The following is a 22,455-nucleotide window of genomic DNA, read 5'->3' on the forward strand; positions in this document are numbered from 1 at the left end:
GTCAGCTGGCTTACCAAATATCACACACAAGTAAGATCCCTCACTAAAGCAGATTTGGGAATTTTCATAGAATTTATGTGGGAACATAAATGGCCAAAGATTCATTTAGATCCAAATAGGCAGAAAGCTGTGGTCATGGGGATAAGATTTGAACTGCGCCTTCTGATGCCTCCCCAACAGCGATACCCATGGGAAGGGGTGTCACTGGAATTCAGGGAGGCGGTCCACAAGATCGTAAAAGAACAAACTCTCTGTACACCTCCGTGTGGAAGGATCCCACGGGGGTCTATAGAGAGGTTGATTAAGAACATCTGTGACATGACTCCAGTCAAGGCCAATGAGACTGATGCTTCCAAGTAGCAATGGACTGGCCTTTTCTAGGCTGGAAAGCTTCTCTTGCTTTTTCTCTCTATCTCAGATCTTCCTGTTTGACACAAGACATTGAGATGGATCATAGTCAGGTCCCAAGCAGTGTGGGGCCCCAGTTATGGGTAGCCATAATGGATACGGTCCTTTGTCTTCTTGGACATAAGTACATATAAGTACATAAGTAATGCCATACTGGGAAAAGACCAAGAGTCCATCGAGCCCAGCATCCTATCCCTGATAGCGGCCAATCCAGGTCAAGGGCACCTGGCAAGCTTCCCAAACGTACAAGCATTTTATACATATTATTCCCAAAATTGTGGATTTTTCCCAAGTCCATTTACTAGCAATCTATGGACTTGTCTTTTAGGAAACCGTCCAACCCCTTTTTAAACTCTGCCAAGCTAACCGCCTTCACTATGTTCTCCGGCAACGAATTCCAGAGTTTAATTATGCGTTGGGTGAAGAAAACTTTTCTCCTATTTGTTTTAAAAACAGCTGCAGCAAAATCAAACGACTCGAAGTTGAAATCATATCCAGATTGAAGCCTAATAGAGCCGAATCAATAAAAATAAAATAAAGAAAAAATAAAGAAAACACAGAAACAGCAGGAAAAACTGAGGGAAGTCACAGGGGAAAAAGACCAACAGCAACAGGACTTGCATGCAGGAAAAGAATGGAGGTGAGCATAATGCTCAAACAAGGTCCTTCAGCTCTGTAGAAAGGTCCTGCATGACAGTGGCAGGTGGGAATGGGTGTGAATGCGGAGTGAGATATTCCCAAAAAGTGCTGGAGAAAGGTTTCTGCATGGGCTCTTTTGGATGGCATCACCCATGTGTGAAGACCAGCTGCCTTGCTTGTCCTCGGAGAAACACACGGACAAACTCCAGGAGCTTAAATATATCATAAGTGCAGTATTCTAGAAGTAACACCCATCAAGTACAAGGACGTGGTTATGTAAGAACACTGGTATACTACCAGAGAGTCTGATTTATAAATGCACATAGACCTGTCTGTTGTCTGTATAAAATAAGCACCTTGTTATAAGATTAACCTATTTTGTGTGGAACACAGTTACTGCTGATACAGTTTTAAGAGTGAAAACAGACCATTCTATAGTGGAGCACACAGCAGGTATAGACTCTAAGGATAAGTCAAATATGAACACAGAGAAGGTGAGAAGAGGATGGAAAAACAAAGGAGAGGGAGGGGCACACAAAGCAAGGTAGAAGAGAGAGGGAGGGAAGCATAAAAGAACAGAGGAGAGAAGAGGAGGAGGGCGGCACAAAGGAGGACAGGAGAGAGGAGGAGGGGAGGCACAAAGGAGGACAGGAGAGAAGAGGAGGGGAGGCACAAAGGAGGGGAGAAGAGAAGAGGAGAGGGAGGTACAAAGGAGAGAGGAGAGAAGAGGAGGGGGAGGCACAAAGGAGGACAGGAGAAGAGGAGGGGAGGCACAAAGGAGGACAGGAGAGAAGAGGAGGGGCGGCACAAAGGAGGGGAGAAGAGAAGAGGAGAGGGAGGTACAAAGGAGAGAGGAGAGAAGAGGAGGGGGAGGCACAAAGGAGGACAGGAGAGAGGAGGAGAGGAGGGGGAGGCACAAAAGAGGAGAGAAGAGAAGAGGAGGAGGGAAGAACAAATGAGGACAGGAGAGAAGAGGAGGGAAGAACAAAGGAGGACAGGAGGAGAGGGAGGTACAAAGGAGGACAGGAGAGAAGAGGAAGGGGAGGCACAAAGGAAGAGAGGGGAGAAGAGGAGGAGGTACAAAGGAGGACAGGAGAGAAGAGGAGAGGGAGGCACAAAGGAGGAGAAAAGAGGAGGAGGGAAGAACAAAGGAGAACAGGAGAGAAGAGGAGGAGGGAAGAACAAAGGAGGACAGGAGAGAAGAGGAGAGGGAGGCACAAAGGAGGAGAGGAGAGAAGAGGAGGAGGGAAGAACAAAGGAGGACAGGAGAGAAGAGGAGAGGGAGGTACAAAGGAGGACAGGAGAGAAGAGGAAGGGGAGGCACAAAGGAAGAGAGGAGAGAAGAGGAGGAGGTACAAAGGAGGACAGGAGAGAAGAGGAGAGGGAGGCACAAAGGAGGAGAGAAGAGAAGAGGAAAGGGAGGTACAAAGGAGAGAGGAGAGAAGAGGAGGGGAGGCACAAAGGAGGACAGGAGAGAAGAGGAGGGGAGGCACAAAGGAGGACAGGAGAGAAGAGGAGGGGAGGCACAAAGGAGGGGAGAAGAGAAGAGGAGAGGGAGGTACAAAGGAGAGAGGGGAGAAGAGGAGGGGGAGGCACAAAAGAGGAGAGAAGAGAAGAGGAGGAGGGAAGAACAAATGAGGACAGGAGAGAAGAGGAGAAGGGAAGAACAAAGAAGGACAGGAGAGAAGAGGAGAAGGGAAGAACAAAGGAGGACAGGAGAGAAGAGGAGAGGGAGGTACAAAGGAGGACAGGAGAGAAGAGGAAGGGGAGGCACAAAGGAAGAGAGGAGAGAAGAGGAGGAGGTACAAAGGAGGACAGGAGAGAAGAGGAGGGGAGGCACAAAGGAGGACAGGAGAGAAGAGGAAGGAGAGGCACAAAGGAAGAGAGGAGAGAAGAGGAGGAGGTACAAAGGAGGACAGGAGAGAAGAGGAGGAGGGAAGAACAAAGGAGGACAGGAGAGGAGGAGAGGGAGGCACAAAGGAGGAGATGAGAGAAGAGGAGGAGGGAAGAACAAAGGAGGACAGGAGAGAAGAGGAAGGGGAGGCACAAAGGAAGAAAGGAGAGAAGAGGAGGAGGTACAAAGGAGGACAGGAGAGAAGAGGAGAGGGAGGCACAAAGGAGGAGAGAAGAGGAGGAGGGAAGAACAAAGGAGGACAGGAGAGAAGAGGAGAGGGAGGTACAAAGGAGGACAGGAGAGAAGAGGAGGGGGAGGCACAAAGGAAGAGAGGAGAGAAGAGGAGGAGGTACAAAGGAGGACAGGAGAGAAGAGGAGAGGGAGGCACAAAGGAGGAGAGGAGGAGGGAAGAACAAAGGAGGACAGGAGAGAAGAGGAGAGGGAGGTACAAAGGAGGACAGGAGAGAAGAGGAGAGGGAGGTACAAAGGAGGGCAGGAGAGAAGAGGAAGAAGAGGCACAAAGGAAGAGAGGAGAGAAGAGGAGGAGGTACAAAGGAGGACAGAAGAGGAGAGGGAGGCACAAAGGAGGAAAGAGGAGGAGGGAAGAACAAAGGAGGACAGGAGAGAAGAGAAAGGGGGAGGCACAAAGGAAGAGAGGAGAGAAGAGGAGGAGGGAAGAACAAAGGAGGACAGGAGAGAAGAGGAGGGGAGGCTCAAAGGAAGAGAGGAGAGAAGAGGAGGAGGGAAGAACAAAGGAGGACAGGAGAGAAGAGGAGGGGAGGCTCAAAGGAAGAGAGGAGAGAAGAGGAGAGGGAGGTACAAAGGAGGACAGGAGAGAAGAGGAAGGGGAGGCACAAAGGAAGAGAGGAGAGAAGAGGAGGAGGGAAGAACAAAGGAGGACAGGAGAGAAGAGGAGGGGAGGCTCAAAGGAAGAGAGGAGAGAAGAGGAGGAGGGAAGAACAAAGGAGGACAGGAGAGAAGAGGAGGGGGAGGCACAAAGGAAGAGAGGAGAGAAGAGGAGGATGGAAGAACAAAGGAGGACAGGAGAGAAGAGAAAGGGGGAGGCACAAAGGAAGAGAGGAGAGAAGAGGAGGAGGGAAGAACAAAGGAGGACAGGAGAGAAGAGGAGGGGGAGGCACAAAGGAAGCGAGGAGAGAAGAGGAGGAGGGAAGAACAAAGGAGGACAGGAGAGAAGAGGAGGAGGGAGATACAAAGGAGAGGAGAGAAGAGGAGGAGGGAAGGAGGAGAGGGAGGCACAAAGGATGGGAGGAGAAGAGAAGGACACTGCATCCTCTCGTATTCCTAGAGAGTTTTAACATCTGTAGCAGCTGTCTGAAGCCTGTGTCTATCAGTAACACTGCTTTCTTACACCCAGCTCTACTCTTATATGGGATAAGTGCAGGGCCGTGCCAACACAGTAAGCGGGGTAAGCACCGCAGGGGGGCGCCGACCTCTGGAGGGCGCCGCCATGGTGCTTACCCTCGCGGCTTACCCCAGCTCCGCGCCGCCCTGGGGGCTTTAAATCTGTTATCTAAATTTACGTCGCAGCAGCTGAGCAGCATCAGTGAAAGCGCTGCTGACGTCTTCAGCCTTCCCTTCGCGCTCGTTCGTTTCCTCAGTGTCCCGCCCTTGCAAGGAAATTGCGTCAGAAGAAGGCGGGACACTTAGGGAACGAATGAGCGCGAAGGGAAGGTTGGAGGTAAATTTAAATGAAAGATGGACAAGGATGGGAGGACCCAGGGAGAGGAGAAATTGCTGGAAATGGAGGGGAGGGGAAAGAGGAGAATTTCTGGATATGGATGGAGGAGGGAAGGGCAGAGAGGGACAAGGATGGACATGGATGGGAGGACAGGGCCCAGGGAGAGAGGAGAAATTGCTGGAAATGGAGGGGAGGGGAGAGAGGAGAATTGCTGGATATGGATGGAGGAGGGAAGGGCAGAGAGGGACAAGGATGGACATAGATGGGAGGGCAGGGCCCAGAGAGAGAGGAGAAATTGCTGGAAATGGAGGGGTGGGGAGAGAGGAGAATTGCTGGATATGGATGGAGAAGGGAAGGGCTGAGAGGGACATGGATGGACATGGATGGGAGGGCAGGGCCCAGGGAGAGAGGAGAAATTGCTGGAAATGGAGGGGAGGGGAGAGAGGAGAATTGCTGGATATGGATTGAGGGGAGGGAAGACAGAGGAAGGAGATGCACATGGATGGAGGGGAAGGGAGAGAGAAGAAATGCTGGGCATGGATGGAGGGGAGGGAAGAGAGAGGAAGGAGATGAGATGAGGGAAAAGGAAGAGAGGAGAAAAACTGCACATGGATGGAGAAAATAGGCAGAAGCTGGATCCACTGGACAGTCAAGTCTGCGGAGGACCCAGCTTTTACTTATGGATATAGAGCAAGAAATGAAGAAGAAAGGAGGAAAGTAAAGAAATAAATGGAAAGGAAGCCCTGGAAACGGAGTTAAGAGGACAGATAGCAGCAGAATCAGATACTGGGCCAGCATGATCAGAAAAACAAAGTCACCAGACAACAAAGGTAGAAAAAAATCATTTTATTTTCATTTTAGTGTTTGGAATATGTCCACTTTGAGAATTTACATCTGCTATCTTATTTGCAATGTATAGCAATTTGTTTCTAAGAATATTGCTGACAATTCCTGTCAGTGTGGCAAGTGGTGAGCGATCATTTTCATGGTTAAAAATCATAAAAAATTATTTGCGATCAAGTATTTCACAAGAAAGGCTTGTAAGCCTTGCCATGATTGCTATTGAGAATGATATATGTGCCCAGTTAGATATCAAAGATTTAATTACTAATTTCGTGAACATGAAAGCACGAAAAGCTAAGTGGTTGTAAACCCTCTATTTGTTCAGCAATCCCACAAAGATGCACTCCATCTTTCAGCTCCTATTTCCTTTGCATCTTGTGCCACACCGGGGGGGGGGGGGGGGGGGGTGCCAACTGATAGTCTGCAGGGGGGCACCAGAGACCCTTGGCACGGCCCTGGATAAGTGTTCACATTTTAAGTTGCCCTGAATAATCTGCATCCAGAGCTCTCTCACACTCTCTCTGCAGATTCGGGGGTTAGATTTATCACCATGTGATCGTATGTCTTACTACCGTGTTTCCCCGAAAATAAGACACTGTCTTATATTAATTTTTGCCCCCCAAAATGCGCTAGGTCTTATTTTCAGGGGCTGTCTTATTTTTCGGGGAAACATCGGGGTTGGATCGGGGTTGGCCTACCCGCCCTCCGTTGCTCCCGGAACTAACCTTAAACGCCTCCTTTCACCTTCGCAGCAGGGCAGGCCACTCCTTCCTGCCGTGTCCCGCCCTCACCTGACATAACGTCCACAAGGGCGGGGCACGGAAGGAAGGAGAGGTCTGCCCTGCTGCTGCTTGCTGCGAAGGTGAAAGGAGGCGTTTAAGGTTAGTTCCGGGAGCAACGGAGGGCGGGTAGGCCAACCCCGATCCAACCCCGATGTTTCCCCGAAAAATAAGACAGCCCCTGAAAATAAGACCTAGCGCATTTTGGGGGGCAAAAATTAATATAAGACAGTGTCTTATTTTCGGGGAAACACGGTAGTAAGACATACGATCACATGGTGATAAATCTAACCCCCGAATCTGCAGAGAGAGTGTGAGAGAGCTCTGGATGCAGAGGGTGGGTGGAGTGGGGGCCCGGTGACCTCGGATGGGGGGGCGGCCTTGTCCGGCTCTCGGCGGCCCTGCTTTCAAACAAAAATTTGCTAGGTCTTACTTTCGGGGGAGGCCTTATATCTACCAATTCAGGAAAACCTCTACTAGGTCTTACTTTCGGGGAAACACAGTATTTACCGCAGATCCGAGTTAATTGCATTATCATGCACTAATGTAATAAATCTAGCCCTAGGTTTTCAAAGCATTTTATCTATCCCGCAAGGAGGAAGTAACTAACTGTTCTGGAGCCTGGGCTCAACAGAAGGAAGTTGGAGAGAGTCATGAGTCAGCACAGACTACAATGACTCCGTAGTAACGGTGTGTTCTGGCAGAATTTGCTGAGGATGGAGTTGGTGAAAAGGATGAGACTCCAGAAGCAAATGCACAGTCTTTCTGTCCAGAGCATTAGTAGTAAAGTCAGCTGGTCCTGTTTTTACTCTCAAAGCTCAGAATGATAAGAGGGCAAAAGCAGGATCACCTCAGCCTGTTCCTGACAACCTGGAGACTTTGGCCAACCCTACCTCTACACAGAAAGACAGACAAATCTGTGCTACAGAAGTGCATCAATGCTTCGGATTGAATTACTCACTTTTCAAACCTAAACTCAAGACAGATTAAGTCACATTAACAGGTGAACACACAATACTAAGGGAGAGGCTTAGTTTATACATCTAGGTCAGAGGTTTTCAACCCAGTGCTCGGGGCACACTAAGGAGGCTTAATTGACAGGAGATGGTGTCACACGACAAGGCTGATGCCATAGCCGCCATCTTGATACACTCAAAGGAAAGCAAACTATTGGTCCACGTCAAGCCACACATAGGCAGTCTTTATTTGTAATAAACATTTTCTACTGTTTTGGGTGACTCAATATGGCGGCAAGCCCCGCCTACTGGCTTCAGGCCAGATGATGGGCCAAGCAAGTTCTGGCACTCTCCTGTCATTTAAACCTCCTTGGGGGACAACATGCCAGTCTGGTTTTCAAGGTACCCGTAATGAATATGTATGAGTTAAATTTGCATGCATGGCTCCCAAGGTATGCAAACCTATGTCATGCATATTCATTATGGGCAGGGTTACCATATGTCCGGATTTACCCGGACATGTCCTCCGGGCAACCGGGCAGGTTTTGCCAATCCTATAGGACGGCCCACCCGCCAGCCTGCCTGTTTGTCCAGAAATCCAGACAAATGGGCAGATTGCTAGCCTCCCCTCCCCTTACTTACTAGTGCCCTGGTGGTCTAGTGACCTCTTCCGCTTTCAGGACAGGAAAGAGCCCCCTCTTTCCTGCCTGGAGCGCTGCCCTGCATGCAGCCTTCCTGTTGCTGATCCTCGGAGCAGATTCAAAATGGCTGCCGAGAGTTGAAGTGATCTCGTGAGACTTCAACTCTCGGTGGCCATTTTGAATCGGCGCTAAGATCACCAACAGGAAGGATGCATGCAGGGCAGTGCTCCGGGCAGGAAAGAGGGGGCTCTTTCCTGCCCCGAAGAGGTCACTAGACCACCAGGGCAGTAGTAAGGTAAGGGGAGGGGGGGTGACGGGGGGCGGAGTGAGGGCGTGAAACGGGTGGGGTGTGAAAGGGGCGTTGCGGGTTGTGGTGGGGGCGGGGCATGTGTCCTCCTTTTTGGGGGACAAAATTATGGGCATCCTGAAAACCTGACTGGCTGGGTTTTTCCTGAGAACTGGGTTGAGAACTCCTGCAAAGCTAACAAGAAGAGTAAGTGGGAGAAGTGGGCTCTGAACTCTGGTGTCCCTGACTTGGAGCAGGTGTCAGTATCCACAGCTTTCATTTTTACATGTGCAAACTCCATCCATGCTCTGCCCAAAATCTGCTCCGTACATGTCTACTGGCACAATCTACACCACCTCTCCATGACACATTCTTTTACACTGGTTGGTATTTTCTCGGAAGGCACTTACACATATCTGCAAAACTCACAAAATGACCTGCTAAGCGCTTTCAAAGCAGATACAGGAAATGTGCCACAGAGATAGGGTTACCATATTTTGTCCCCCCAAAAGGAGGACACATGCCCTGCCCCCTTTCACACCCCGCCCCATCCCCTTTCATGCCCCACCCCCTTTCACATGCTGCCCACCCCCTTTCACACCCCGCCCCCTTTCACGCCCTCACTCCACCCCTGTCACATTTTCCCCTCCCCCCTGTCACACACCCCATCACTCCCCCTCCCCATCACCCCCCTCCCCTTACCTTACTACTGCCCTGGTGGTCTAGTAACCTCTTTGGGGCAGGGAAGAGCCCCCTCTTTCCTGCCCGGAGTGCTGCCCCGCATGCATCCTTCCTGTTTGTGATCTCGGCACTGATTCAAAATGGCCGCAGAGAGTTGAAGTCTCACGAGGTCACTTCAACTCTCGGCAGCCATTTTGAATCGGCGCTGAGATCACGAACAGGAAGGATGCATGCGGGGCAGCGCTCCGGGCAGGAAAGAGGGGGCTCTTTCCTGCCCCGAAGGCGGAAGAGGTCACTAGACCACCAGGGCAGTAGTAAGTAAGGGGAGGGGAGACTAGCAATCTGCCCGTTTGACCAGAAATCCGGACAAACGGGCAGATTGGCAAAACCCGCCTGGTTGCCCGGACATGTCCTCACAAAGAGGACATGTCCGGGTAAATCCGGACATATGGTAACCCTACACAGAGATGAAATGCAGTCAGGAGGCTGGGACCCCTTTCACTGGAGCCTTGGAGCTGACATGATCTGATATCATATGACACAGAGTGCCTGTGTTACCCCAGAAATTTGTGACTCTTAGAAAAGGTATCACAGATTTGAGTTCTCCCCAGGCCTATTATGGGTGCACTGCAAACCACCTTATCACAAAACAACTTTAGCACTTGGCCGTCAGTCACAGAGGCCCCTATCTGATTGCAGACCTGTATTCTAATATGACAGGGTAGAAAGGGAAACATGCGTTTCTCTACTCCGACTCCTGCTGTAATAACTTCTACACTTTTTAAAGACAAAATGCAAAGAGGCTTCCCCCCCCCCCCCCCCCCCACCACACCTCTCTGAACGGCTACGTTCACAGAGACACGTCTCCTTGTGAAATGAGTCCTGGAAGCGATTATGTACCCCAAAAATGTCAGCCACAGACAAACCATCTTCAGAAAAGGTACCTGAGTAATGCCGAACCAGTTGCTGGAGGGTTTCAAACTGGGCTCTGGTGGTGATGTAATAGCCCCCGTTGTCCAGTTTCCGAATTTTGTAATGCTTGACATGGTCTCCCTTCGTGTCATCCCAGTCCCGGATAGACAAGGAATAAGCACCTGCAGGACATACAACGGTACACAATGTAACCACGATAGGAGGGACGTCTGACTAATCTATGTACTTCCTGTTCTCCACGGACCTGGAATGTCACTATTTCTTGTATTTGGGAAACACGACTTTAACTGTCCTAATGCTCTCATTTTTATTGTGGAACGAGCCAAGGCTAAGGAGTTCGTTAATTAGAAGACAAATCATTTGAAATTGAAGCTCAGAAGGCACTTGGTTTGATGAGAACCATGGATGATATAGTTCTGAAGGACACACAACACTCCAGGCTTTGCTCCTTTTCCCTCGCGGCACCTTATGCCTGGAATAGACTTCCTGGACCTATACGTCTAGCTCCATCTCTACCTGTTTTCAAATCTGAAAACTCACCTTTTCACTGTTGCTTTTTAGCTCCTAGCCACAATTGCCCTCCCCTTGTCCCTTCCTCCCTTCTCACCCATTACTTCCCTCACCTGTAACTGTCTTGTTTGTCTGTATTATTTAGATTGTAAGCTCTTTTGAGCAGGGACTGTCTCTTTGTATTAGGTGTTCAGCGCTGCGTGCATCTGGTAGCGCTATACAAATGCTAATAATAATAATAAGATTCTACGCGGAATCTCAAAAGGTAGCAGCATTCTGGAATCCTAAAGAGTAACAAGATTCCATGCGGAATCTCAAAGGGTAGCAACATTCTAGAATCCTAAAATCCTAAAGAGTAAATGCATCCACTCTGCAGCCCCCCATTACCTCTCCGCTCTCTTCTCTCCCTACATTCCTCCCTGTGAACTCCGCTCGCTTGACAAATCTCTCTTGTCGTCCTCCTTCTCCTCCACTTCTAACTCCAGGCTTCGCTCCTTTTCTCTCGAGGCACCTTATGCCTGGAATAGACTTCCTGGACCTATACGTCTAGCTCCATCTCTACCTGTTTTCAAACTATGCTGAAAACCCACCTTTTCACTGTTGCTTTTTAGCTCCCATTACTTCCCTCACCCGTAACTGTCTTGTCTGTCTGTATTATTTAGATTGTAAGCTCTTTTGAGCAGGGACTGTCTCTTTGTATCAGGTGTTCAGCGCTGGGTGCGTCTGGTAGCGCTATACAAATGCTAATAATAATAATAACAAGAAATTACTTTTACCTCACCCATTTCTATTCTCCTATCACCTTCTCCCACTACTCCAACCAGAGTTACACCTAATCACACTGACCACCCTTCAACATCTTCAGTCCTTCTGTGACTGTTCTCTTGTGCTTGACTGCTTAAATATTTTAAATTTAAATGCTTTACTTTTTGTCTAATAGATTGTAAGCTCTTTGAGCAGGGACTGTCTTTCTTCTGTGTTTGTACAGCGCTGCGTATACCTTGTAGCGCTCTAGAAATGCTAAATAGTAGTAGTAGTAGAAATAAGGCATCAAGAATATATATGGGTGAATGCTGGGCAGGGGGCAGCGGAATGCCTTTATGATAGGGGGAACCTAAGCTTCGCCACCAACCCTAGCATCTCCCCTTCCCTTACCTACCATCCCATTGCCTCCCCCCCCCCACCATCTCCCTGGCTTCCAGCATCTCTCTCCTTCTCTACCTCTCACCCCCGCCCCCATGGTGGCCAACATTTATCTCCTTCCCACTTACTGTTCGTAGATAACTTTAAACTCTACAGTTCCAGTGATGAACAGTTAGCAGAACAGTTCCGGCAACTTTCCTTAAGAGGAAAACTGAGCAGAACTGAAAACATCCTTCTGACTGATAACTGTGAGATGAAGGAACTTGAACAGGAAGGTGTAAGTATCTAAGAACAGCAGAAGACGTGATAATCAAGCATAAAACACTGACAGAAAAGATCAGTAATGAATAGCACAGGAAACTAAAACCGATACAGAAGACTGCATTAACATCTATATATATAAAACTCACCCTCAAGCCAAGGTTCATAAGTTCGAAGCTCTGAAGCCACAAAAATCACAGTCTCGGGGCCCCGCCCTCACGTCAAACGTTATGACGTTGAGGGCGGAGCAATTCACTCACATCGACGGCAGCCAGGGCGGCGCAATGACATCACTGACGATGAAGGTGCATTGGGTGGGGGGGGGGCAGAGTCACACATCGACGGCGGCCACGGCGGCGCAATGGCGTCACTAACAACGAACGGGCGTTGGGTGGGGGGGGGGGCCAGAGGAAAGCCTTGCTAGCGCCCGTTTCATTGGCTCCAGAAACGGGCCTTTTTTTTACTAGTCTTGGAATAATAAGATACAAGCCTTTAATAAACTAGCAATTCCCGTACTGTCATAAAGTTTTGGAATTGTAAACTGGCCTCCTAAAATCTTGAAAAATTGGATGAACAAACGAGAGAACTCATCCATGCCCATGAGGTCAATGTACATTCCTCATCCTGAAGAAGAAATGGGCCTAATAAAGACAGATTATACCTATCAAGCCTACTATTGTAGGCCTCAAGGCTTACTTAACGGTGTCATTAGATCCAAATATGCACAAGGTGATGAAATATGAAAGTAAACATCCGGAATTAGTCTCCATCATTAAACGTGGACAAGTAGAAGGAATGACTGAGAATCTAACCGGTCAAATCACAGCACAGAAACAGTATTAATTACCCTAATAACCAAATTTAAACAAATGATTGCAACCGGCACCAACATACTCCTCCTACAATTCGACATGTCAAGTGCCTTTGATATGGTTGACCATGGAATCCTATTACACATACTTGAATATTTTGTCATCGGAGGCAACGTCCTAAACTGGTTCAAGGGGTTCTTAACCTTACGCTCATATCAGGTCACATCAAATTCAACTACGTCTGCAGCATGGACACCTGAGTGTGGAGTACCGCAGGGATCCCCCCTCTCGCCAACTATTTTCAACCTAATGATGATCCCCTTAGCAAAACTTCTATCGAACCATAACCTTAACCCATACATATATGCCGACGATGTAACGATATACGTTCCTTTCAAACAAGACATTAATGAAATCTCCAACGAAATCAACCAAAGTCTACACATCATGAACACCTGGGCAGATGCAGTCCGATTGAAACTGAACGCAGAAAAAACTCAATGCCTCATACTTACCTTCCAATACAACATGAAAAAATTTACTGAAATTAACACACCTAAAATTAATCTACCAATCTCAGAAACCTTAAACATAGTAACATAGTAACATAGTAGATGACGGCAGAAAAAGACCTGCACGGTCCATCTAGTCTGCCCACAATAAACTCATATGTGTATACCTTACCTTGATTTGTACCTGTCTTTTTCAGGGCACAGACCGTATAAGTCTGTCCAGCAGTATTTCCCGCCTCTCAACCACCAGTCCCGCCTCCCATCACTGGCTCCGGCACAGACCCTGTATAAGTCTGCCCTCCCCCATCCTAGCCTCTCAACCACCAACCCCTCTTCCCCCCGCCACCCAATTTCAGCTAAGCTTCTGTGGATCCATTCCTTGGAATGGCATTAAAAATCCTTGGAGTCACTATTGACCGCCACTTAACACTTGAGACTCATGCGAACAACACAACCAAAAAGATGTTCTACTCCATGTGGAAACTGAAAAGAATTAAACCATTCTTTCCGAGATCTGTCTTCCGCAGCCTAGTGCAATCACTCGTACTCAGCCATCTGGACTACTGCAACGCATTATACGCAGGCTGCAAAGAGCAAATATTGAGGAAACTTCAAACAGCCCAGAATACTGCAGCCAGACTCATCTTCGGAAAACCAAAATACGAAAGTGCAAAACCCTTACGTGAGAAACTACACTGGCTCCCACTCAAGGAACGTATCACCTTCAAAGTATGCACCTTAGTTCACAAAATAATTCACGGTGAAGCCCCTGCAAACATGTCTGACTTAATAGACCTGCCTCCCAGAAACGCTAAAAGATCATCCCGAACTTTCCTCAATCTCCACTTCCCTAAGTGCAAAGGCATAAAATACAAAGTACTGCACGCATCAACCTTCTCTTATATGAGCACGCAATTCTGGAACACACTACCATGCAACCTGAAAACGATGTACGAATTAGCCGACTTCCGCAAATTATTGAAGACTCATCTCTTTGAGAAAATCTACTGTAAAGATCAAAACACATGAAGTCCATACACACTAATAGAAACGCATCAATACACTTCCTCTGAATTCTCCTTCCCATACCTTCACCACACCTAAACTCTACCCACAGATAAAACTGGTACACCCTAACGTTCTCAGGCTATTGTTCTATCATCTTATCATCCCCCTTTGTTACACTACATTGATATATCCCCAAATGATATTCTGAATTGACTTTCCAGCTTATAATTGAAATAGAAAAACGCCTATATTGCGACCCAAATCGGGAGATAGACGTTTATCTCACAAAAACAAATAAATCGGTATAAGCCAAAGCCGATTTTGGACGTTTTCAACTGCACTCCATCGCGGATGCGGACAAAGTTGATGGGGGCGTGTCAGAGGTGTGGCGAAGGGGGAACTGGGGCGTGGTTATCTGCCGAACAAAGATGGGCGCATTTCACCGATAATGGGAAAAAAGTATGCGTTTTTAGCTAGAATTTAGGACACTTTTCCTGGACCCTGTTTTTTCACGAATAAGGCCCCAAAAAGTGCCCTAAATGACCAGATTACCCCCAGAGGGAATTGGGGATGACCTCCCCTGACTCCCCCAGTGGTGACTATCCCCCTCCCACCACAAAAAATGATGTTTCACAACTTTTTATGTTCACCCTCAAATGTCATACCCACCTCCCTGGCAGCAGTATGCAGGTCCCTGGAGCAGTTGTTAGGGGGTGCAGTGGACTTCAAGCAGGTGGACCCAGGCCCATCCCCCCCTACCTGTTACAATTGTGCTGCTTAATGCTTAGTCGTCCAACCCCCCCAAACCCACTGTACCCACATGTAGGTGCCCCCCTTCACCCCTTAGGGCTATAGTAATGGTGTAGACTTGTGGGCAGTGGGTTTTGAGGGGGATTTGGGGGGCTCAACATACAAGGGAAGGGTGCTATGCACCTGGGAGCTCTTTTACCTTTTTTTTTGTTTTTGTAAAAGTGTCCCCTAGGGTGCCCGGTTGGTGTCCTGGCATGTGAGGGGGACCAGTGCACTACGACTCCTGGCCCCTCCCACGAACAAATGCCTTGGATTTATTCGTTTTTGAGCTGGGCGCATTCATTTTCCATTATCGCTGAAAAACAAAAACGCCCAGCTCACACATTGTCGAATAAAACATGGACGTCTATATTTTTGCGAAAATACGGTTCGGTCCGCCCCTTCACGGACCCGTTCTCGGAGATAAACGCCCATGGAGATAGACGTTTTCGTTCGATTATGCCCCTCTTTGTCTTCTCTAAACTCTTCACAATGTAACCCAAAATCGTATTGTAACAAATTGTACTTCCATCAATCACAATGTATTGTAAGCCACACTGAGCCCGCAAATAGGCGGGAAAATGTGGGATACAAAAGCAATAAAATAAAATAAATAAATAAAACACATAGGGAAGGAAGCAACAGAACTTGTAAAAATTGAGCAGAACTGAAAACATCCCTCTCTGACTGATGACTGAGATGAAGGAACTTGAACCTAAAGGTATAAATATCTAAGAGCAGAGGAAGAAATCATAATCAAACATAAAACACTGACAGAAAAGAGAAGTAAAGAAAAACTGATATTAAAAAATGCCTTACCACGGAATAAGATACAGGCCATTAATTAGCTGTCAATTCCTGCACTCTCACACAACTTTGACACTGTAAACTGGTCTCTTAAAGATCTTGGAAAACTGGATGTACAAACACAAAAACTCCTCCATGCCCACGGGGTCATTTATAAGAATCAGTGCATGCCAAGACTGTACATTCCCCATGCTGAAGGAGGAATAGGTCTCATAGAGATAGGTATAATTTACCAAGGTACTGTTGTAGAGAAAAACCTCGTCAAAAGTATTAGGTCAATAAATGAGGGAAAACAAGTGGGAAATGCTAAAATACAACAGGAAATACAGAGTGTTAATCTAGGAGCCATTCATTAATCGAAAACAGGACACAAGATTAGTTGAGATGAACTGAAACCTAAGGATGAGCGATTGATAGCTGCAGCCCAGTACAGTGGATTATGGTTGTAATGGGTCACAGCGAGCAGAGAAAAAACCGGTACAACAGACATCTGTAGATTCTGTAAGAAAGAGCTGGATGCAGTGGCGTACCAAGGGGGGGGGGGCGGTGGGGGCAGTCCGCTCCGGGTGCACGCCGCTGGGGGGTGCCGCAGCGCGCGCCTGCTCCTCCGAGTTTGCTAAACTTTGTTCGTTCGCTGCAGCTCCCTCTGCCCCGGAACAGGTTACTTCCTGGTCCAGGGCAGAGGGAGCTGCAGCGAACGAACGAAGTTTAGCGAACTCTGAGGAGCAGACACGCGCCGCGGCACCCCCCCCAGCAGCGTGCACCCGGGGGGGTGTCATTTCACCGGAGGGGGGGGGGGCGCATCGGCGCTCCGCCCCAGGTGCCATCCAGGCCAGGAACGCCACTGGCTGGATGTGGTTATTCATCTTGCAGCTGGATGGCAGAAAATTTCTATACAGAAAGGCACAATAAAGCGGCACATCTCATCCTTTGGAAATTTTATAAAAAAACTGGGATCATGACCCTAAAAGCAGTACGAGGAAAGAAGTCATCATCAACCTTGAAAACCATTTCTGGTACAGGCAGATCTCTGACATCTTCTTCCGAAAAGACAGAAGCAAAGAATTCATTCAGTTTCTCCGCTATGGCTTTGTTCTCCCTGAGTGCCCCTATTGCTCCTTCGTGATCTAAAGAACATAAGCGTTGCCATACTGGGACAGACCGAAGGTCCATCAAGCCCAGTATCTTGTTTCAAACACTGGCCAATCCAGGTCACAAGTGCCTGGCAAGACTCCAAAACAATACAATACATTTTATGCTGCTTATCCTAGAAATAAACAGTGGATTTTCCCAAGTCCATTTTAATAATGGCTTATGCACTTTTCTTTTAGGAAGATATCCAAACGTTTTTAAACCCTGCAAAGCTAACTGCTTTTACCACATTCTCTGGTAATGAATTCCAAAGTTTAATTATATGTTGAGTGAAGAAGTATTTTCTTCAATTTGTTTTAAATTTAAAACTTTGTAGCTTCATCGCATGCCCCCTAGTCCTAGTATTTTTGGAAAATGTAAACAGACACTTCACATCTACTTGTTCATCTCTATTCATTATTTTATAGACCTCTATCATATCTCCCCTCAGCCGCCTTTTCTCCAAGCTGAAGAGCCCTAGCCGCTTTAGCCTTTTCTCATAGGGAAGTCGTCCCATCTCCTTTATCATTTTTGTCGCCCTTCTCTGCACCTTTTTTAATTCCACTATATCTTTTTTGAGATTCGGCGACCAGAATTGAACACAATATTCGAGATGCGGTCGCACCATGGAGCGATACAAAGGCATTATAACGCCCTCATTTTTGTTTTCCATTCTTTTCCTAATAATACCTAACATTCTATTTGCTTTCTTCGCCGCCACTACAGAGGGTTTCAATGTATCGTCAACGATGACACCTAGATCTTCTCCTGGTTGGAGACTCCTAATGTGGAACTTTGCATCACATAGCTGTAGTTCGGGTTCCTCTGTCCCACATGCATCGCTTTGCACTTGCTCCCAGTCTCGTAAGGTCCTCTTGTAATTTTTCACAATCCTCTTGCAATTTAACAACTTTGAATAACTTTGTGTCTTCAACAAATTTAATTACCTCACTAGTTACCCCCATCTCTAGATCATTTATAAATATGTTAAAAAGCAGTGGTCCCCACACCCCCTGGAGGTTATATGTAAGACCACACGTGGATTGATATCTTCTCTTTATACCCACTTGTCAGATTGTCACAAACCCTCCCTTACACACAGGAGGAGGTGGGAACAGGAGTTGAATTTCACTTTGCCAGGTGAGGCCTGGGCGCAGCTGGAAGGTAGCTTAATGAAATCTGTAAGATCGGTGGCTTTACAGGAGAACACATTAAAGGTTTTCTACAGGTGGTATCTCACGCCAGTAAGGCTGCACCACATGTACCCATCAGTGACGAAATCATGTTGGAGGCAGTGTGGGGAAGTGGGAAATATGGGTCATATATGGTGGAACTGCCGTAAGGCACAAGCGTACTGGAGGGGGGTTCAGGCTAGGCTCCAAAATGGATAGGAAGGCCTGTGCAGTGGCATCCTCTGGTCTTTGTGCTAGGAAAGCGGCCTGCGGGATTAAGGTTGAGTCAATGGCTGCTGGTGAAGGGAGCTCTGCAGGCAGCAGAGACTAACCTGGCAAGGCATTGGAAGGCCCCGAAGGTTCCCTCGCTGTCAGATTGGATCACGAAAGTCAGATATATATGTGAGATGGAGAGACTGACGGCTGTGAAAAGTAGAATGGTGCCCAAATGGGAGAAAGTGTGGCTGCCTTTTCTGAATGCAAGTTCGGGATAGTTGATGTTTGGTCTGAAATGGGGGGGTGGGGGGGGAGGGGAGGGGGGGGTCTTGTTGGGGGGAGTTTAGGAGGGAAGGGAAGGATGGGTAATAAGAAATTGTATGAAAACATGAAGTATATACTGTGGTTATGGTGGGACCAATGACACTTAAAGTACTTCTTGAAACTATTCACACTGGTGTTTGGCCCAATGTTCTGTATTATGTTCTTAATGCTCAATAAAGACTTCTATAAATTAAAAAAAAAAAAGAGCAGTGGTCCCAAGAAAGACCCCTGCAGAACCCCACTATCTACCCTTCTCCATTGAGAATACTGACCATTTAACCCTACTCTCTGTTTTCTTTCTTGTAACCAGTTTTTAATCCACAATAGAACACTACCTCCTATCCCATGACTCTCCAATTTCTTCTGGAGTTCACTGCTTCCTCATTCAAGGATGTTGGAGTTCAGATGCCAATATATAGTGCTGTCTGTGCATCCTGAATTCAGCGAGCATCCTAAAATAGCATACCGTCGCAAAGCTAATTTGGGTGAGTTACTAAAAAAATCTACTTCTGACACGTATACCGGGCAACACTCCCCCTGCGGAAGGTGTGTTTATTGTAAATATTCAATCAATACCAAGCGGGTCACTATCCCACTACACAAAGGTTTTATTTGCGTGCCAACACCACTTGCAGTAGTGAGAGAGTGGTCTTCTGCATCATGTGCCCGGGTTCACTATATTATATCGGAAATACTAAAAGACAATTAAAACAAAGGCTGGCGGAACACATCAGCAATCTTAGAAATCAAACAAGAGAAGCACCCTTGGTGACGCACACACATTAGAAGATTTAAAATGTCTTGTGTTAGTACAGGTTGCCCCCCCCCCCCCCCCCCCAAACAGAGGTGGTGATGTTAGTGCCCAATTATTTGCTATTGAACAGCGTTACATTTTTACATGGAATACGGTGGCTCCTAGGGGTCTCAATCTCGAAGTTGAATGAGTATAGGCTTTGGGAAGGAGCCTGGGGGCGGTCCCATTTGGGTATTTAAATCCCGCAATAACGTAGGAGAAGCAACACGTCAGAGGGCGGTCCCTGGAACAGCTCGCTTAGACATGAGTCTCGAAGGTAAGCAGCCATTACTCATATTGAAAATAAGATATAAGATTATATGATTAAACATAGGAAAATGTGGGAGAGAGGTTCTGGAAGCCAAATTTAGGCTCTTAGGTAGAAAGCTCAAATCCAGATCCTCTAGGGTAGCATTTTCTGAAATGCTACCTGTTCCACGTGCAGGGCCCAAGAGACAGGCAGAGCTCCAGAGTCTCAATGCGTGGATGAGACGATGGTGCAGGGAGGAGGGTTTTAGATTTTTTAGGAACTGGGCAACATTCTGGGGAAGGGGGAGCCTATTCCGAAAGGATGGGCTCCACCTTAACCAGGGTGGGACCAGGCTGCTGGCGTCGGCATATATAAAGGAGATAGAGCAGCTTTTAGAAATGGGGGGAAGGCCGACAGTCGCTCAAAAGCGCATGGTTCGGGAAAAGGTATCTTGCAAAGATACCTCACAAACAGGGAAGATAGGGTTTCTGGATAGTGAGGTTGCACAACAGACCGTGGTAGACCAGGTGCCCTTAAATACAACTAAAGATCAGACAAAAGATGTCAAATCAATAGTGTCAGGTACTAAGCATCATGCAAATAAGAACAACAAACATACTCTGAAATGTCTATATGCAAATGCTAGGAGTCTAAGAATAAGATGGGGAGAGTTGGAATATATTACACTAAATGAAAATTGGATATAATAGGCATTACTGAGACCTGGTGGAAGGAGGATAACCAGTGGGACACTGTCATACCGGGGTACAAAGTATATCGTAATGATAGGGTAGACCGGACTGGTGGAGGGGTAGCATTGTATATTAAAGAGAGCCTTGACTCAGATAGATTACAAATTCAGCAGGACACAAATCACACCTTTGAATCACTGTGGGTTGAAATTCCATGTATAAAAGGGAAAAAAATGGTGATAGGAGTGTACTACCGTCCGCCTCGCCAGGATGAGCAGGTAGACACAGAAATGATAAAAGAAATCAGAGACGCGAACAAAATGGGCAATGTGATAATAATGGGTGACTTCAATTATCCAAATATAGACTGGGTAAATGTAACATCGGGACACGCTACAGAGATACAATTCCTTGATGAAATCAAGGACAGCTTTATGGAGCAACTGGTGCAGGAGCCGACGAGAGAAGGAAAAATTCTAGACTTGGTCCTTAGTGGAGCGCATGATCTGGTGAGGGACGTTATGGTACTGGGGCCGCTTGATAACAGTGACCATAATATGATCAGTTTTGATATCGACCTTGAAGTAACTGTACACAGAAAGTCAAATACGTTAGCGTTTAACTTTAAAAAAGGAGACTATGATAAAATGAGAAGAACGGTAAAAAAAAAAACTTAGGGGGCAACTGAGAGAGTAAAAACTGTACAACAGGCATGGACGCTGTTCAAAAATACCATCCTGGAGGCCCAGGCCATACATATTCCGCGAATTAGAAAAGAAAGACGGAAGTCCAAAGACACCCGGCCTGGTTGAAAAGTGAGGTGAAGGAAGCTATTAGGGCTAAAAGAAACGCCTTCAGAAAATGGAAGAAGGAACCGTCTGAAAATAACAAGAAACAGCATAAGGAGTGTCAAAGCAAATGCAAGGCGCAGATTAAGAAGGCCAAGAGGGATTATGAAAAAAAGATAGCATTAGAGGCAAAAAAACATAGTAAAAATTTTTTTCGGTATATTAAAAGCAGGAAGCCGGCAAAAGAATCGGTTGGGCCGCTGGATGACCGAGGGGTAAAAGGGGCGATCAAGGAAGACAAAGACGTAGCGGAGAGACTGAATGAATTCTTTGCTTCGGTCTTCACCGAGGAAGATTTGGGTGGGATACCGGTGTCGGAAATGGTATTTCAAGCGGACGAGTCGGAGAAACTTACTGACTTCACTGTAAACCTGGAGGACGTAATGGGGCAGTTCGGCAAACTGAAGAGTAGCAAATCTCCTGGACCGGATGGTATTCATCCTAGAGTACTGATAGAACTGAAAAACGAGCTTGCGGAGCTACTGCTAGTGATATGCAACTTATCCTTAAAATCGAGCGTGGTACCGGAAGATTGGAAGGTGGCCAATGTAACGCCCATTTTTAAAAAAGGCTCCAGGGGAGATCCGGGAAATTATAGACCGGCGAGTCTGACGTCGGTGCCGGGGAAAATGGTAGAGGCTATTATTAAAAACAAAATTACAGAGCACATCCGAGGACATGGATTACTGAGACCAAGTCAGCATAGCTTTTGTGTGGGGAAATCTTGCCTGACCAATTTACTTCAATTCTTTGAAGGAGTGAACAAACATGTGTACAAAGGGAGTCGGTTGATATTGTGTATCTGGATTTTCAAAGGCGTTTGACAAGGTACCTCATGAAAGGCTACAGAGGAAATTGGAGGGTCATGGGATAGGAGGAAATGTCCTATTGTGGATTAAAAACTGGTTGAAGGATAGGAAACAGAGAGTGGGGTTAAATGGGCAGTATTCACAATGGAGAAGGGTAGTTAGTGGGGTTCCTCAGGGGTCCGTGCTAGGACCGCTGCTTTTTAATATATTTATAAATGATTTAGAGATGGGAGTAACTAGCGAGGTAATTAAATTTGCTGATGACACAAAGTTATTCAAAGTCATTAAATCACGACAGGATTGTGAAAAATTACAAGAGGACCTTACGAGATTGGGAGACTGGGCGGCTAAATGGCAGATGATGTTTAATGTGAGCAAGTGCAAGGTGATGCATGTGGGAAAAAAGAACCCGAATTATAGCTACGTCATGCAAGGTTCCACGTTAGGAGTTACGGACCAAGAAAGGGATCTGGGTGTCGTCGTCGATAACACACTGAAACCTTCTGCTCAGTGTGCTGCTGCGGCTAAGAAAGCGAATAGAATGTTGGGTATTATTAGGAAAGGTATGGAAAACAGGTGTGAGGATGTTATAATGCCATTGTATCGCTCCATGGTGCGA

The 22,455-nt window shown here is 47.0% G+C and overlaps 1 protein-coding gene across 1 annotated transcript in view; it reads right to left on the minus strand.

Moving 5' to 3' along the window:
- FYN (FYN proto-oncogene, Src family tyrosine kinase) overlaps positions 1-22,455 on the minus strand; it is a 217,789-nt gene that overhangs the window by 37,150 nt on the left and 158,184 nt on the right. Inside the window, exon 7 of the mRNA XM_030199220.1 lies at positions 9,771-9,920. Coding sequence (XP_030055080.1) covers positions 9,771-9,920 — 150 coding nt within the window. The remainder of the gene's footprint in view (positions 1-9,770; positions 9,921-22,455) is intronic.

The sequence above is a fragment of the Microcaecilia unicolor genome, chromosome 3 (genome assembly GCF_901765095.1).
Source record: "Microcaecilia unicolor chromosome 3, aMicUni1.1, whole genome shotgun sequence".
Taxonomy (NCBI): domain Eukaryota; kingdom Metazoa; phylum Chordata; class Amphibia; order Gymnophiona; family Siphonopidae; genus Microcaecilia; species Microcaecilia unicolor.